The sequence below is a fragment of the Gymnoscopelus braueri genome (assembly GCF_963280865.1).
Source record: "Gymnoscopelus braueri genome assembly, chromosome: 22".
Lineage (NCBI taxonomy): Eukaryota > Metazoa > Chordata > Actinopteri > Myctophiformes > Myctophidae > Gymnoscopelus > Gymnoscopelus braueri.
The window spans coordinates 6,744,298-6,760,516 of record NC_137624.1 but is presented as its reverse complement, the minus strand read 5'-3'; the positions used below and the strand labels follow the sequence as shown (position 1 = coordinate 6,760,516).

The window sequence follows — 16,219 nt, the reverse complement described above, 5'->3', positions numbered from 1 at the left end:
ATCTCTAGAAAGTGTGCGCGGCCCACTCATGTGGCCCACTTAAGTTAAGTGGTCGCATGGGTGGGCTGCATGCATTTTCAGAACAAGTTTACATAAATAAATACATTTCGAGTAGGCCTACATTTCCAGTGCCGGAATCATTTTTGGCGTGTGTGTCGTGGGCAGACACTTGCAAATAAAAAAATCTGTTTACTAGTGTTTTGGAGAAGATTCTATCAAAAATAACCTTTGTTTAATTGAAAAAGTTACACGGTACGCCTTTAAAAATGCCACGGAGTGTAGTTACTATCCAGCTCTCTTCGTCATCACCACGGACACGGTAATGACGACAATGACACAAATACACAGAGAGACAATGGCCAGGATTTTACAAAGTTTTTTCTTCATGAATTCGGCTTCTTTTTTCTTCAGTAAAGAGTCAAATCCAGGTGTGTACAATTCCTCAAGCCAAAAGTCCAGTTCCTTTGGTGAATTCTCGTCCTCCTGCAAAGCACAAACAAAACAAAATGCAGTTTAACATGAAAAAAGTTTAAAAGTAAAAAAAATAAAAACAGGGTGTTGAACACACCAAACGTAGCTGAACTACTGTATCCACTAGGTGGCACTTATACTTAGTTGACCGGATTCCCCAGGGCTCTATACTAAGCCTCCTCCGGTTTTCACTTTTCAAAAATAGCTGATCTACAGCTATCGGCCGAATGTTAGCCCCAGAATACAGATACTTAGGGATCAAGTGGTTAAGTTGTAATTCTCAATTTATAGGCCTACTCCCGAAAATATCAGATCTACAAGCATCAGTTAGATCAGATGCTACAAGAATCAGTTGGCATCAGTCGTGCGGCATTTAAGATTTGAAGCCCTTCCTATTCAACAGATTTGCAACGACACTTTTCATCAGGACAGTAAAGCATTGCATGACGAGCCAATGTGCTCACACACACGATACTATCAGAGAGAGGCAATTTTGGGAAATCATGAATTGAAAATGTATATTTTAATTATTAATACAATAAAAATTGAATTCATGGTTACATACAATACAACAATGTGTCTATGACACAAATCATAGAACAAAATGTACCTTCATATAGTCTGCCAGGTTACCGTGAAGGGTGTGTCTGTCGTATTCCTGGATGGTCCAGGAGGGTTTGCATTTCTCTGGTTCTGGCTCCACAATCTTTGCGTCCGTGTACAGAGGGTTCCTCTTGATGTTGGGTTTGAAGGTGACAGGCGTGATGTGCTCCAGATAGCGCTCCACAAACTCCACAGGAGCCACCTCCGGTGGAGGAGAAGGCCTGTGCTCCTGCAAGGCACTTGGGTCCTGCTGTGGAGAATAATGTGATTTGGATAAAAATCTAATGAATGCCCTACTTGATCATACTACAGCGTCACACAAAAGCATCAAAAGAAGCAGATCCACAAGCTGGAAACGCGACGCGAAGCGACTAGTCAGGGAAATATGTGAAAAGGTTGTTCACTTCCGTCAGAAAGTGTGACATTTTGCAAGTACATTTTGATACCAATACTTTTGTACTTTTACTCAAGTAAATTTAGAATTCCGGACTTTTACTAGTATTATATGAGTATTTCTACGTTGCAGTATTGATACTTTTACTTAAGTAAAGAACTGTGAGTACTTTTTCCACCACTGCTAAACAGGCACAAGCTGCCGGTGGCACATTCACATGAGAGAGCATTGAAAGCAGATATGTTCCTCATTAGCATGCTGTTCAACATGATTAAAACATAAACAAGACGGCTCTAATAACACCCTGGCTTCCCTGTGGATCTCATGACATCATGCTGATGACATCAGGATGGACAGTGGCTCTAAAGAGGGCGCTATTAATACATGAACCCATCCTAACTATTAGGAGCAGTGGGTGCAATTAATGCATTATAAAGGGATAGTTCACCCCCAAAATGGCTTTTTTTCTATCGATTAGTCACCCCATGGAGACTTGAATTCATGGATATTGTTTTGTTTTTGTCGCATTAAATTTGATGACCGGCAGCGGTTCCGGTAGGAGACATAAAGAGTCTCCTTCGTTTCGCCTACCGGTCCGCTGGCCATCAAATTATTGGCTTAGGAATGCGACAAAGACTAAAAATATCCATGAATTCAAGTCTCCATGGGGTGACTAAATTATTGAAGTGCAACAAATGTCATAAGGCAAAATATAACAGCACCTATAGAAAGCAAACAATAAAAAACATTAGCTAGGGAAGCAGGTGCACTTTCCAGTAGTCTGTACCATCACAGTGCAGTGCTATGAGCTTGTAGATCAGCTGTTTTAGAAAAATCTTGAAAAAGTGTGCAAATCTTTGAATATATATATTCTTTAAAGGTAGGGTAAGTGATATTTTTTGGTTAAAACAAAAAGTATTTTGTTAAAAGGTTAAAGCACTATATTCTGATAGTAATCATTGCTACAGTATAGAGTTTGTTCAGCAACAGGAGTCTCCCCGTCTCTCCAGCTCTTTAACTCTTTGCCTGCCACTGACGAGGGATCGTCAGATTCTGCTAAGGCGCAGCCTGCTTTTGTGTTTTCCACCAGTGGCGCTGTTCGCTACCCTATGAATGATGCTTTCACTGCCAGATGACAACAGACCTGGAATTGACCTCATTTAAACAAAAAAAAAAGCTTGTTTAGTTCCTGTTTATTCGTTGTGGGAAAATGGCTTTATCACCGTTTCTGTTGTTTTTTGGCAAAAACAAGCCACATTCAACTGGCCACAACTATGCAACGGATTACCACGACCGGATCCATTTTCCCTATACTACGACACCCCTGTGCGTGTAATGAGGCCATCGCCGTGAGGACAGCGATCACGGAAGATATTCCATGATTTTTCAAAGGTTGGTAATATGGCTGGTTTTCGCTGGCAGTGGCGTGACACTATTACACTATTACTCTGGCAGTTAAAGTGTTAATAAACAGAAAATACATTTTCCGGTAGGTGTCAGAATCTCAGCCAATCAGGAGAAAGTACACATTTTTAAGCTTAATCTTTATAGTGTTCCAGTTCCAATTTTGTCTGCTTATTTCTTAGTGTCATCACTTCCAATTTCACTTGTTTAATCTATATCCTGATTGAGTTCTCTATGCTGATTGGATAAAATTGAAAATGAAAATGAAACTGAAACGGAAATGCATTTTCTGTTTTATAAAGAGCTGGAGAGACAAGGAGACTCCTTTTACTGAACAAACACTCTATAGCAATGAGTACTATCAGAATATAGAGCTATTTAACACTTATTTTAACCAAAGAAAATCACTTACCCTACCTTTAAGCGAACATTTTAACTCATATTTGCTTCTGGGGGGTCCCTGGAACAACATATTTTGAGATGGGGGTCCGCGGCCAAACATAACATAACATTTTGGGGGCCCTTGACATGAAAATGTTTGAGAATCACTAATATTATAGCAACATACGTTTTTTCAAAAAACTGTTAGGATTTAGAAGACATTTGTAGAATCCCCAGAAGAAAAGATTTAAGTCAAAAATGTTTGCTTTAAAAAAATATATATATATTCAAAGATTTTCATGATTTTTCAAAAAATGTGCAGATCTACAAGCTCATAGTGCGGCACTCAGTACCGTGCTATGAGCTTGTATATATGCTATTTTTGAATAGCCAAAGTATAAAATAATGGTTAAAGTGGCTAAAATGACAGATGCTTTCCTGGTCTCAATGAGATAATACAGTATAAATAGTACAGTACCTGCTCGTACAGCCTGTTGTGCCAGTGTCTGTGGCTGGACATGGCCGCCCGCACCTGGAACATGCCGTGTGTGGCGGGCAGCATCCCCACGTCCAGTTGGAGGAACTTCTGTGGGTGGTTGTTGTTGGGGAGAGCAGAGACGTCCACCCTTTTGTGCAGCATGGTGTCCACTCAGCAAGGTTATAGTTAACTAAAACTAACAAAATAACCAAAATTAAAATTGAAAAATCATTTCCGTTAACTGAAATAAAACAAAACGAGAATAAAAAATAAAAATAAACTAACTGAAACAGTTTTGTGTGTTTACTAAACTAACTGAAATTATAGACAAAATGCCCAATAGTTTTCGTTTTTGTCTATAAGCTTTTTTTTATATGAAATCTTAATCTATTTATTTCGCTGTACCAGTTTTACACCAGCTGTCGGCACCATCGTATAGCACCTCGCGGTCCGTCAGTCTTTTGTTTACAATCTGACTTTTTCAATCCTGCACCTGATAAAAACAAGTGTAAAAATACCTCAACCGGGTTCCAGAATGGCAGCGTCCAGGTGGCTCTACTCATGCCGTCACCTCACTACAACCCTCTCTCTGTCTGTAAGGCTCTGGAATTATTCACGAGACGCCAGACCTTCACCAGGTGTCATTTAACAGGGGTGTTGAAACCCAACCCCATGCCTCATTCTTGTTGGAACGCAGTAGTAGCTGTCGCGACCAATGAGGAGAGAGATCTCAACTTATAGGGCTGGGCAACTGACCGAACATATATAGAAACCAATATTTAGAAACGATAACCAACTTATCAACACATTTTTCAATTTATCAACAAATCACCATTTTAACCCCCAAAATGTTATGTATTTAACCGAGGACCCCCATCTCAAAATATGTTGTTCCAGGGACCCCCCAGAAGCAAATATGAGTTAAACATTTTTGTTTCAAATATATATGTATTCAAAGATTTTCAAGATTAATAAAAAAAAAAAAAATAGCAGATCTACAAGCTCATAACTATGAGCTTGTATATCTGCTATTTTTTAATAGCCCAAATTATAAAATAATGGCTATAGCTAAAATTTTGCAGTGTAGATTGGGGTCCTATATCAAATGGGGGTCCGTGGTCTAATGCATATCAAACTGGGGGTCCTTGAAATTCAAAAGGTTGAGCATCACTGCTCTAAAGAACCATACAGGAGCTGACCAGGTTATTTGTATGACAGAGATGCATAGAGCTCCTCAACCACCATAAAGAATAGCTGAATAACCACTATGGTTGTGTTTCTTCCCTGCTATTGTGTTCATCTTGTGGTGTGTTATTTGTTTACATTTGATCTTGGGAGTGGTTCTCAAAGTGGGGTCTGGGGACCCCCAGCTAAATAAGTTAATATAGCAAAGTTACTATAACCCTATTTTACACTTTGGCTATTCAGAAGATCAACAAGCTCACAACTAGTCGCGACCCAAGGCATTGAGAGCTTGTAGATCGGCTACAAAATCTTTGTTACAACTCTTCTCTTATGGGGTCCCTGGCACAATTGTTTTTCTCCAGATGGGGGTATGTGGCCGCATACATATCATTGCAGGGGTCCTTGACATGAAAATATTTGTGAACCACTGGAGTAGGTACTAGAAGTTCAGATATTGTCCCTCATGTTTGTCTGTTGCTTGTGTGCTCTGTGATGGAGGAACCACAAGTAGACCAGAAGATTATGGACAAAGATTTGGACTCCTCTCATGACCACGTAGCTAGCTACATGACCCGACGTTCTAACAAACTAACACATAAATAAACAAATAATAACTCTGTGATAATTTGCTACGTTTATTTACAATAATTTCAGTTTGACAGGCTTGCTCGCACCAACAGACAACAGATAACTCCATAACTGCTAATTAAACAGTGCTGAATGTGACATTATTTTGTTCAAATAAGTGCTAAATAGCTCTACATTTTGTTCAGTAACAGGGGTCTCCCCCGTTTCTCCAGCTCTTCAGTAAACAGACAATATATTTTCAGGTCGGGATACCAATTTCATCCAATCAGGAAAGAAAACTCATACAGTATACAGGATAAACAAGTGAAATTGGAAATGACAAAAAACACAACAAAAACATTAGCAGACAAAATTGTTTCAGTTCCAATTTTTGTCTGCTAATGTTTTTGCTGTCATTTTTGTCTCTCTAAAATGTTTCTAAAATTAAAGCTGAAGATAAATAATGATCTCTGTGGGGTTTTGAAAATGTATTTTCTGTCTACTAAAGAGCTATTCAACAAGAAAATATCCCTTACACCCCCTTTTAAACACCGTCATTTGGTACAGCGAGCATAAATAAGGCACAAGAGTCAATGGTGACATCTCACATAACACCCTGATCTTGTCTCCACTGTCATCTTCTACCAGCAGACAGTGCGCACGTGGAGCCTTCTAATCTACACCACTGGCTTACAAACAGCTGGCCCAGGGACCAGCAGGAGTCCAAATGGACCCTTACGGGTCTGTTACTCTGAGAGTGCACAAATGGAACCAAATGGACCCTTACAAGTCCATTTGGTTCAATCAAGTTAAATAAGCACGGAGGATTTTACAGTATAGATCGGGGGGGGTGTTAAAAAAGGTTAAAGAATTACTTGACCAAACTATACTGGGACCCCAAACTACACTGTAACATCCTCAGTGTTCATTTTACTCTTCTGAGAGTGTACAAATGGAACCAAACGGACCCTTGCGGGTCCGTTTGGTTCCATTTGTACAGAGTTACAGGCCCGGGAAAGGGGTCCATTTGGGTCCAAAGCGGTCCAAAGGGGGGGTCCGGAAACCGACCTGGAGAAACAGTGTAATCTACACCTTGGTGAGGAGACCAGACTCCGGGGCGCTTGTTCGGATGACGCTCTGGACCTCCTTGAACTTGGGATGCTCCTTGTCCCCGACCAGCTGTAGGAGGACGGCCTCGCTAGTGGTGACGATGGCACCCGCCCGAGACAGCCTCTGAAATATAAGAGATATAAGTACAGAAATGTTCAAATCAAAGTCAGGAAAAACTTTTCAGGATATTTTTGTTCCTGGATCCGATGTAGTTATCATCTAGTCACGAGCTCTTGTTAGAAGGATCCCTGGCTAATGAGCCAAATATGCCTTAATACATTATAAGTGTCCTCTATAACTAAAATGTAAAATTAAAAACACCTTAAATATGTTATTTATTTAATAAATAGTTAAGTTAAGTTAATTTAGGTTGATGATGTCATTTGCCCATGTGTGGTCCAGACCTATGGAATTTATGGAATGCATGTGAAAATATAAACCAATTTAATACTTGCTAAGGTTAATATGAGCATCAAATCAATATCAATATCAATCGTTTATGAAGTACCAGGAATGCAAGGAACAGACGACACCCAGTCGATTTATCGCCTGAATAAATCGACTCATTGTAGCTTTCTTTTCTTTTGAAGTCCTTTTTCAAGCCTCATTTGGACATAAATGAATTTAATCACTTTGTAATCATTTAAAACACCCTGACACCCTACGAGCTTGTAGATCTGCTATTTTTTTTTAAATCTTGAACATTTGTGCAAATCTTTGAATATATGGAACAAAATATTCTACAAATGTTCGCTTTAAAAAATATATATATTCAAAGATTAGCACAAAATTTCCAGATTTTTCAAAAATAGCAGATCTACAAGCTCGTAGCACGGCACTCGGTGCCGCGCTACGAGCTTGTATATCTGCTATTTTTGAATAGCCAAAGAAATCTAAAATGACACAAATGCGTTCCTGGTTTTAATCCCTGTCACTCTATAGCATTGATATAGCACTATATAGTATATAGCACTCTTATATGTGACGTTTTTTATGAATAAGGCTTATGTGCACCTGAAAAGCAAACATCCTGTCCACCATGCTCCGTGAAGACGTGGCGTCTGCTACGATGTGAACCTCGTAGCCACGGCCTATCAGATCCAGCGCTGTCTGCTGGATACACACATGAGCCTAGATGGGACAGAGGAATATACACATCAGGGAAGGGAATCTACTCCAATCGAAAGTACTTTCTTTATATAACTTATATATAAACAAAAACGGTAATAATCAACTAAATAGTCTGATAATTAACCACTACTTTGTTGTACAATGGTGGCGGTTTTGTTTTGAAATAATCATTCATTAATCCATTAAGACCAGGACATTTCTTTGGCTATTCAAAAATAGCAGATCTACATGCTCATAGCGCGGCACTGACAATTTGTGCAAATCTTTGAATATATAAAAATATATATTTTTAAATCTTAGCTTCCAATCTTAGCTTCTGGTGGTCCCCGACTCCCTACAGAATATTTTGAGATGGGAGTCCGCGGCCAAATACATATAATTGTGGGGGTCCTTGACATGGAAAAAGTTGGAACACCACTGATATAGCAACCAAACAACAATGATATGCATTTGGCCGCAAAACCCCATCTCAAAATGTTTTGTTCCAGGGACCCCCAGAAGCAAAGATTTTAGTTACAAATGTTCGCTTTAAAAATATATATATTCAAAGAATTGCACACATTTTCAAGATCTTTCAAAAATAGCAGATCTACAAGCTCGTAGCTACGAGCTTGTAGATCTGCTATTTTTGAATAGCCAAAGAACTCTAAAATGACACAGATGCGTTCCCGGAATGAATGGGTTAAATAATCGTGATTTGAAGTCATATCGCCTAGCCCTAGATCGGAGGTGTGTGTGTGTGTTACGTCCTTACCTCGATCCCAAACAGCACTATGGAGCGTACCGCGGGCAGCTCTGCCAGGGCGGCCTCTGTCTCAGGAAGCACCATGGAGAACCTGGTCTTTGGGAAGACCAGCTTGGCTCTGCTCAGGTCCAGCTCTGGCACGGTGCTGCCCAGACCTTTAGGGTACTGTTCCGACACGATGACCGGGATGTCCAAGATGCCGGCCCCCTGCAGCTGGAACACAGACAAGAAGAAAAAAAAGAGGCCGGGTTCATTATCAACCTCTTTAGACCTGAGGCCGATTCTACTAAATGGATTCTGAATCCTAACATTTTTTTATTTATTTTTCAATAAATATTAAAGTTCTCAAACTTTTTCATGTCAAGGACCCCCAAAATGATATGCATTTGGCCGCGGACCCCATCTCAAAATATTTTGTTCCAGGGACCCCCCAGAAGCAAAGATTTGAGTTAAAAATGTTTCGCTTTAAAATATATATATATTCAAAGATTTGCAACATTTTTCCACGATTTTTCAAAAATAGCAGATCTACAAGCTCATAGTGCTGCGCAATGAGCTTGTAGATTGTCCTATATCTATAGGGAGACCAAACACAATCACCCCAATTGTATGAGCTTTGTTGTGAGCGCATTGTGAGCGCGTTATGAGCTTGTAGATCTGCCATTTTCAATAGTTGGGTCTCTTTTGGGTCTTGAGCTAAAACATTTGGGAACCACTGATCTATGATGTCAGTAAAAACAGATGATTATCATTTTCACAACACAACAGTGTATGTAGGGGGGGGGGGCATGTTAATTAAATGACACTCATTGGTCAATAACTTAACAAACACACTGACGGACAAAGAAAGTATGAAAGTAGCATGAATGAAGCCTACCAGTCTCTGTCCCACGGTGATGATGTCCTCAAAATAACTAATGGCCGGTCGGAATCTCTCCTGCAGGTCGCAGCAGAAGAATGCAGTGGTCTTCTGACACAAGTTACCCAATGGCGCCATCTGGTAGAAGAGACATGAATTATATAAAGAATGCATTAGCTATTTATTAAGCAGTTTATATACCATATATAACCCTTTAACCATATTTCCCAAACAATGGTTTGGAACCAAACTCAAAACGTGTCGCTTTTCGAGCTTGTGGATCTGTAACTTTTGAGTGACGCTGTAGTATGATCAAGTACGGCGTTAAATTACGAAAAAACATGAAAAGTTAGAATATGGAGATAAGAGGTTTCTGCCCTGAAAGCGACAATATTTGCAAATAACAGGCCTTTCATGTGAGTGAGAAAGGATTTATATTGAGGATTGCAGAGAACTACAGCGCCCAAATATGGACGTGTACAACATCACTAAAACGTCACAGAAAAAAATTAACAGTTTAAAAGGAACGGGAAGACCTTGAGTTAGGGCTCTCAGACAGAGATAACCCTCGCATATTGAGTTCCGAAAGCTGAATTTGAGTCCTCTGAACCTGTGTGGTCACATAAAAATGGCCGCCTCGGTCAGCGGCAGGCGGTTACTGACGGCTGTGAGAACGTTCAGCAACTCCCCGGACATTGCCAACGTGGTCTCGCCACGTTGGTCCCGTCCGCCAGCGTGGGCCGGAGAGCGCACGAGACAGAACATTCCGTCGGCCGGAACTCCAAGAGCGCCTCGCATTCAGGGCCGGCACGCCGCGACGGCGACTCAAAGCAGAACCATCACGAACTTCCTCAACAAAAGGAAGGAGTACTCGGAGCGTAGAATACTCGGATACTCCATGGTGCAGATGTACGAAATAGTGAACAACGTCGACGATTATAAGCACTTTGTGCCCTGGTGCAAGGAGTCCCAAACCATCACGGAAAGCCCCAAAGAAGCACTGCTCGAAGTGGGCTTCCCGCCGCTGGTGGAAAGATACACCTCTCTGATCACCAGCGTCCGGCCCTATCTGGTCAAAGCGGTGAGCTGCGACGGGAGGTTCTTCAACCACATGGAGACCACGTGGCGCTTCGGCCCGGGCCTGCCCGACTGTCCGCTCACCTGCACAGTGGACTTTCGGACCTCCTTCGAGTTCCGCACTTGGGTCGGCTCCGGGCTGTACTCGCGCCTCTTCGGCGAGGCGGTGAGGCAGAACGTGGCGGCCTTCGAGCGGCGGGCCGGCGAGCTCTACGGCCCGGCGACCCGCATCCCTCGGGAGTCCATGCTTCGCGAGGTGCGCCAGACGTGAGGCCCGTGTCACGGTTATTACAGAAATCGCCCTAATCGCAATTATTTGAGATAGTTTTGCATAAATCGTTGAAAAAACATTCATATTTTATTTTTTTCAACATTTTCCCAAAAAATACTGGGAATAGCCGATCTACAAGCTTTTTTGAGCTTGTGGATCTGCTATTTCCACTATTCATATAAAGTATAACGTCATTAAATTATGCAAGTTATTTGTCATTATCTGCCCGCCTGTGCACCTTATGTTTAAGAAGCAAAAATACAAATAAACAGAAATGTAATGTTTTTAGTCATAATGTTCCAGTCTTTCAACGGCAGAAACAATTAAATTGTTAATAGCAATTATTTGAGTGACAATTAATTGTCAAGTACAATGTCATTTAAACCAGTGGTTCTGGTTAAACCTTGCTTTACTTTATCAGTTTATTTGGAAGGGCCCACGTATATTAATGAACATTGTGAACATTGTAATATCAAACTCATTATATATTTATAGTTATTACTATACTATTACTATTATTATTAGTAATAGTGGTAGTAGTAGTAGTAGTAGTAGTAGAAGAAGTAGTAGTAAGTAATTAACATCACTGCCTTAACCAAAATAACAGCACAGACAATTAGTTAATTAGTTTAAGGGATTTCACAACTAAGTTAACATTACTTGCAACAAAGCTTCAAATGTGTGTTGTTCTGCATTAAATACATATTTCAGTATCAGAAATAAAGAAAACTTCAATCCGAATGCATGAACACATTGTCGATGGGAATGATATTAAAGTGCAGTGCAGTGATCTTATGTCATGAGGTGACAGGTTGCACTGTTGCAGTGGTGTAAAGTAACTAAGTACATTACTCAAGTACAGTACTTAAGTACAATTGTGAGGTATTTTTTACTTTACTGGAGTATTTCCAATTTTCAATACTTTTACTTCTACTGAACTACATCTCAGAGGCAAATATTGTACTTTTACTCCACTACAATTATTTGAAAACTTTAGTTACTAGTTACTTTGATGATTTTGATTATTAATACAAAACATACATTAACCACTTCAGCAATATATACATTTCAGGCATTTGAAAATAGCAGATCTACAAGCTCACATGTGGTGAGTTTGTAGATCACATGTGGCAATGGGCGGTAGTGACGGGGCGCATCCGGTGAAATCCGGAATTACACTCAATGTAAACAGGAAGTAAACGAGTGGGTAACAATGGCGTTCGGCCACAGACGGGATTAAAACACTTCTTTATTGAAAAACATGGACGAATACATTGCACAAATACGCCGGACCGCTAGTTAACATTTGGGGCAAGCGGGTAAGCACCTTATATTTAGCATTTGTACAAGGCTATGCTTACATCATGAGGTGACAGGCTGCAGCCGGCAGCCACCAGCCTCAGCTTGCATGTGTGCGAGACAGTGAAGTCCTCCTGCACGTCCACGTACTGACCCCACTCCTCTGAAAACACCTGGATGACGTGCGCGACACGCACGTCTACGTCACGGCCGTACGCGGACGCGAACCTCTGCAGGATGACGTCACGGCCACAGCCCGACGGCAGGGAGCCGGGACGGGAGAACGCGGAGAAGGACAACAACACCGGGACTTCTGCGCTGACCGCGGAACTGTCCGCCATGTTTGTTATGTTTGTTGTCACACTGACGACGGGCAGCGTTGCCAGGTTGTGAGAGAGAAACAAGCAACCATGTGTATGAAAACAAGCCCAAAAGAAGCACTTTATACCTGCATTGGCTATTTTCAAAAACATCTTGGAAGAAAATGTGAAAAAAAATATTGTGGGAATATTTGATGAAACGTTTTAACAACACAGTAAAGGACTCCAATGGACACAAGCCATAGGCTTTATTTGGTTTAAATTCCTCTTAGCAGACCTTGTATTGAACTGTACTTTCCTGTGCTTTTTTTCTCCAAACTGCTAATAAAGTATTAAATCAATCTATCAAACACACAAATCTTGTACGGGATGTGGGGGGGTCTGCAGACAAATTCATATTAATCTGGGGGTCCTTGACATGAAAATATTTGGTTTAAACTTTAAACAACATTAAGAAACAAGCCCAAATAAGCAACTACACTTTAGTAACAAGCCCAAATAAGTAACTACACTTTAGAGACAAGCCCAAAAAACCTCAACCACCAACAATATCTACAAGCAACTTTATGGAAAAACAAGCCCAAAGTCGCGTATAATAACCGGACATGGCAACATTACGGAGCATGCGCAGTAGGGCTAGTTTAAAAGCGCAACCTCTTCATCGATCCTTGAAGGTTGCAAGGAACTTTGCAATGCCGCCATCTATTGGACTGTGACAGCGTTACAGTGTAAGTGCAGGGGTACAAGCAGATCAAGCAGATCTAAAAACAGATCTACAAGCTCACAATGCGTCGCATCACTATTTTCAAATGGGCGAAATGTATATAGGGCTGAAGTGGTTAATGTATGTTTTGTAATAATAATCAAAATCTACAAAGTAACTAGTAACTAAAGTTTTCATATAATTGTAGTGGAGTAAAAGTACAATATTTGCCTCTTAGATGTAGTGGAGTAGAAGTAAAAGGACTCAAATTTGGAAATACTATAAAATAAAAGTAAAAAATACCTCAAATTGTACTTAAGTACAGTACTTGAGTAAATGTACTTAGTCACTTTCCACCACTGGCCAATAAGGACCCCTTAGCTGAGAGAGAGATGAAGCAGGGCCCCGGGCGGGGGCCGGGCCCCCACTATTGTAAAGAATTGTGCTGCAGATCAAACTTTTTCATAGATTTCATAGATAGCTTCATAGACTTGTTTGACAACAGCACTATCGTCAGTGTGTGAGTAGAAGCTACAAGGTATTGGTTTTGTCTTCTATTTGAAATGAATGCAACAATACATTTTATTTTTGTCTCTTATAAAATCTAAATAAAAAGTTATACATAAATGGAGAAAAAAAAGGTCTTCTTTCGGGGCCTCTGTCCTGCGGGTCACACAAGGTCAGAGAGAGAAGGATGAGGCACTGCGTCAGGCACCTGTAACTGATGTTCAGATTATGATATCTGAGTTCCCAGAAAGGTGTTGGCTAGTCTGCACTTTTGGTTAACATAACTTTATTCATTAATATTAGCCCTCCGTTTCTAGCTCTGTAGCTTTAAGACAATAATCTGAATAATAAATAGCTACATTGAAATAATTTTCTGATTACCTCAACTTGACTGAGGTCATAGTCAGAGTAACAATAATAACAATAAAGTGGAATAGTGGAATATTACATTTCTGTTAGGTTATTGATAGTATTTTAGATAAACATTAATCTGACGTAGTCTACTAAAGGCCAAAGGCGATTAACCCCTCGACTCCATCACAATTCTCTGCTCATCGCTTCATGCCCTTGATGACAGTGGTGATCTCGGTGCTCATTTCTAGGTTCAACCTCACATGCACCGATATTCTGAACTCCGTTGCTCCCCTCAGGAATCACACGCACTAAAGCGCTTTCTGAGCAATGGCTCAATGACTCAACCCACGCTCTCAGACGCGTATGTAGGCAAGCAGAGAGAAAATGGCAAAATGAGAAACTGCATGTCTCACTACAGATCCTACGGGGCCGCCTTTCCGATGATCAGAAAGCCGTCAAACGTGCCAAAACGGAACACATTTCCAGCTTAGTCTCCAAAAATTGCCACAAACCCCAAGTTCTTTTCAATGTGTTTGATTCCATCACAAATCCCTGCACTATACCTTCTTTTGTGACTTCACCCACCCTCTGTGAGAGTTTTTTTTTAACATTTTTTATCGATAAAATCACAACCCTCAGGTCAGCTCATACATGCGCTCAAATTTTCTCAATCTCAATGATAGCAAGACAGAAATTATCATTTTTCGGCCTCGAATCTCCCACCCCTCCCCCTGACATCCTAGGTCCTCTTAGCTATTACACACACTTTTGATGCAGCCTTCAAACTGGACAAACAGGTTAGTTCTGTTGTTAAAACTAACTTTTTCATCTCAGACTTCTAGCCAAGATTAAACCCTACCTCTCTCAAAAATGACCTTGAGAGTGTTATCCACGCATTTATTTCATCCAGATTGGACTACTGTAATTGTCTCCGCCAGGCCGAAAGGCATGGCGAGAGAGTATGTTTTGCCCCCTGTCCGCCCGTCCGTCCGTCCGTCCGTCCGTCCGTCCGTCCGTCCGTCCGTCCGTCCGTCCGTCCGTCCGTCCGTCCGTCCGTCCGTCCGTCCGTCCGTGTGTCATTCTGTCTGTGTACAGCTAATCTCCGGCACCGTTGGCTTGCTCGCAGTGAAACTGTGCATTCACACTCCCTGGATGCCACAGCAGAACCTCTGCCCCAAATTTTTCACATGGGCCTTTTATAGCGCCACCAGGAGGCCGATTTCTGCAAAACATATTTTTGGACACAACTTTTACAGATTTTGTCGAATAATCCTGCAAATCGGTATACAGTATCTATATAGTCATTAAACAAAAAGCATATTTCAGATTTTTTATATTACATCGTGATTGGCTAAAATTGGCTTCCAAAGTTTGCAGGACTGCTCAGTTTTAAACAAAATACCTCACATCATGAACACAGCATGCGATTTCCGTGAAATTTTGCACGCACATTCCCACTAGGGCGAGGAAGAAATGCCACTTGAAACTTTTCAAATCAGCCTCATGGTGGCGCTATAACAGGCCCATTTGTGTTTTTACCTATAACTGCACCGATCTGTCTAAAACTCTGTATGCGCACTCCCTAGAGGTCAAGGAAAAACCTTTGCCCTGCATTTTTCACTTCTGCCTTTCATAGCGCCACCAGGAGGACGACTTATGTAAAACACATTTTTGGATATTACTCCTTCACATTTTATCCAAATTCCATGCAAATCGGTACACATGATCTCTATAGTCATGTGATCAAGACGGATCTGTTTGATTTTTCATATTCTATCCTGATTGGCTACGATTCACATCTAAAGTTTGCACTAGTGCCTTTGTTTTGAACAAAATGCCTCAAATCATGAACACAGCGTGCGATTTCCGTGATGTTTTGCGCGCACATTCCCACTAGGTTGAGGAAGAAATGCCACTTGAAACTTTTCAAATCAGCCTCATGGTGGCGCTATAACAGGCCCATTTGTGTTTTTACCTATAACTGCACCGATCTGTGTAAAACTCTGTATGCGCACTCCCTAGAGGTCAAGGAAAAACCTTTGCCCTGCATTTCTCACTTCTGCCTTTTATAGCGCCACCAGGAGCACGAATTATGTAAAACACATTTTTGGATATTACTCCTTCAGATTGTATCCAAATGTCATGCAAATCGGTACACATGATCTCTATAGTTATGTGATCACGACGGATCTGTTAGATTTTTCATATTCTATCCTGATTGGCTAAGATTCACATCTAAAGTTTGCAGTGGTGGCTTGTTTTGCACAAAATGCCGCAAATCATGAACGCAGCGTCCGATTGCGGTGAAGCTTCGCACCCACATTCACACTATGTTGAGGAACAAATGCTACCCTTTTAAC

At 41.0% G+C, this 16,219-nt stretch overlaps 3 protein-coding genes across 3 annotated transcripts; 1 reads left to right on the top strand and 2 right to left on the bottom strand.

The window, feature by feature from the left end:
- Window positions 1-27: 27 nt before the first annotated feature.
- On the bottom strand, window positions 28-3,893 carry minar2 (membrane integral NOTCH2 associated receptor 2; the record flags this gene model as incomplete). Its single annotated transcript, XM_080420139.1, has 3 exons — window positions 28-483; window positions 1,082-1,324; window positions 3,732-3,893. The coding sequence occupies 3 exons, from the start codon at window positions 3,891-3,893 to the stop codon at window positions 286-288; spliced, it is 603 nt and encodes a 200-aa protein (XP_080276265.1). The 3' UTR covers window positions 28-285.
- A 2,593-nt stretch (window positions 3,894-6,486) lies between these two features.
- isoc1 (isochorismatase domain containing 1) lies at window positions 6,487-12,317 on the bottom strand. Its single transcript, XM_080418804.1, has 5 exons — window positions 12,038-12,317; window positions 9,347-9,466; window positions 8,479-8,682; window positions 7,608-7,724; window positions 6,487-6,716 (listed from the first exon to the last, which is right to left on the bottom strand). Exons 1-5 carry the CDS (start codon window positions 12,314-12,316, stop codon window positions 6,570-6,572), a joined length of 867 nt encoding a protein of 288 aa, XP_080274930.1. The 5' UTR covers window position 12,317; the 3' UTR covers window positions 6,487-6,569.
- Window positions 9,957-10,676, top strand: LOC308077837 (coenzyme Q-binding protein COQ10 homolog A, mitochondrial-like; the record flags this gene model as incomplete). Its single annotated transcript, XM_080418805.1, has 1 exon — window positions 9,957-10,676. The coding sequence occupies one exon, from the start codon at window positions 9,957-9,959 to the stop codon at window positions 10,674-10,676; it is 720 nt and encodes a 239-aa protein (XP_080274931.1).
- Window positions 12,318-16,219: the final 3,902 nt, after the last annotated feature.

Bases quoted from the DNA above. Each gene is read 5' to 3' on its own strand.
- isoc1 (XM_080418804.1), bottom strand. From the start codon at position 12,316: ATGGCGGACAGTTCCGCGGTCAGCGCAGAAGTCCCGGTGTTGTTGTCC. The intron at 8,683-9,346 runs GTAGGCTTCATT...TCTGTGTTCCAG, and splicing joins TCACCGTGGGACAGAGACTG to CTGCAGGGGGCCGGCATCTT. The intron at 6,717-7,607 runs GTGCACATAAGC...CTTATATTTCAG, and splicing joins ACAGGATGTTTGCTTTTCAG to AGGCTGTCTCGGGCGGGTGC.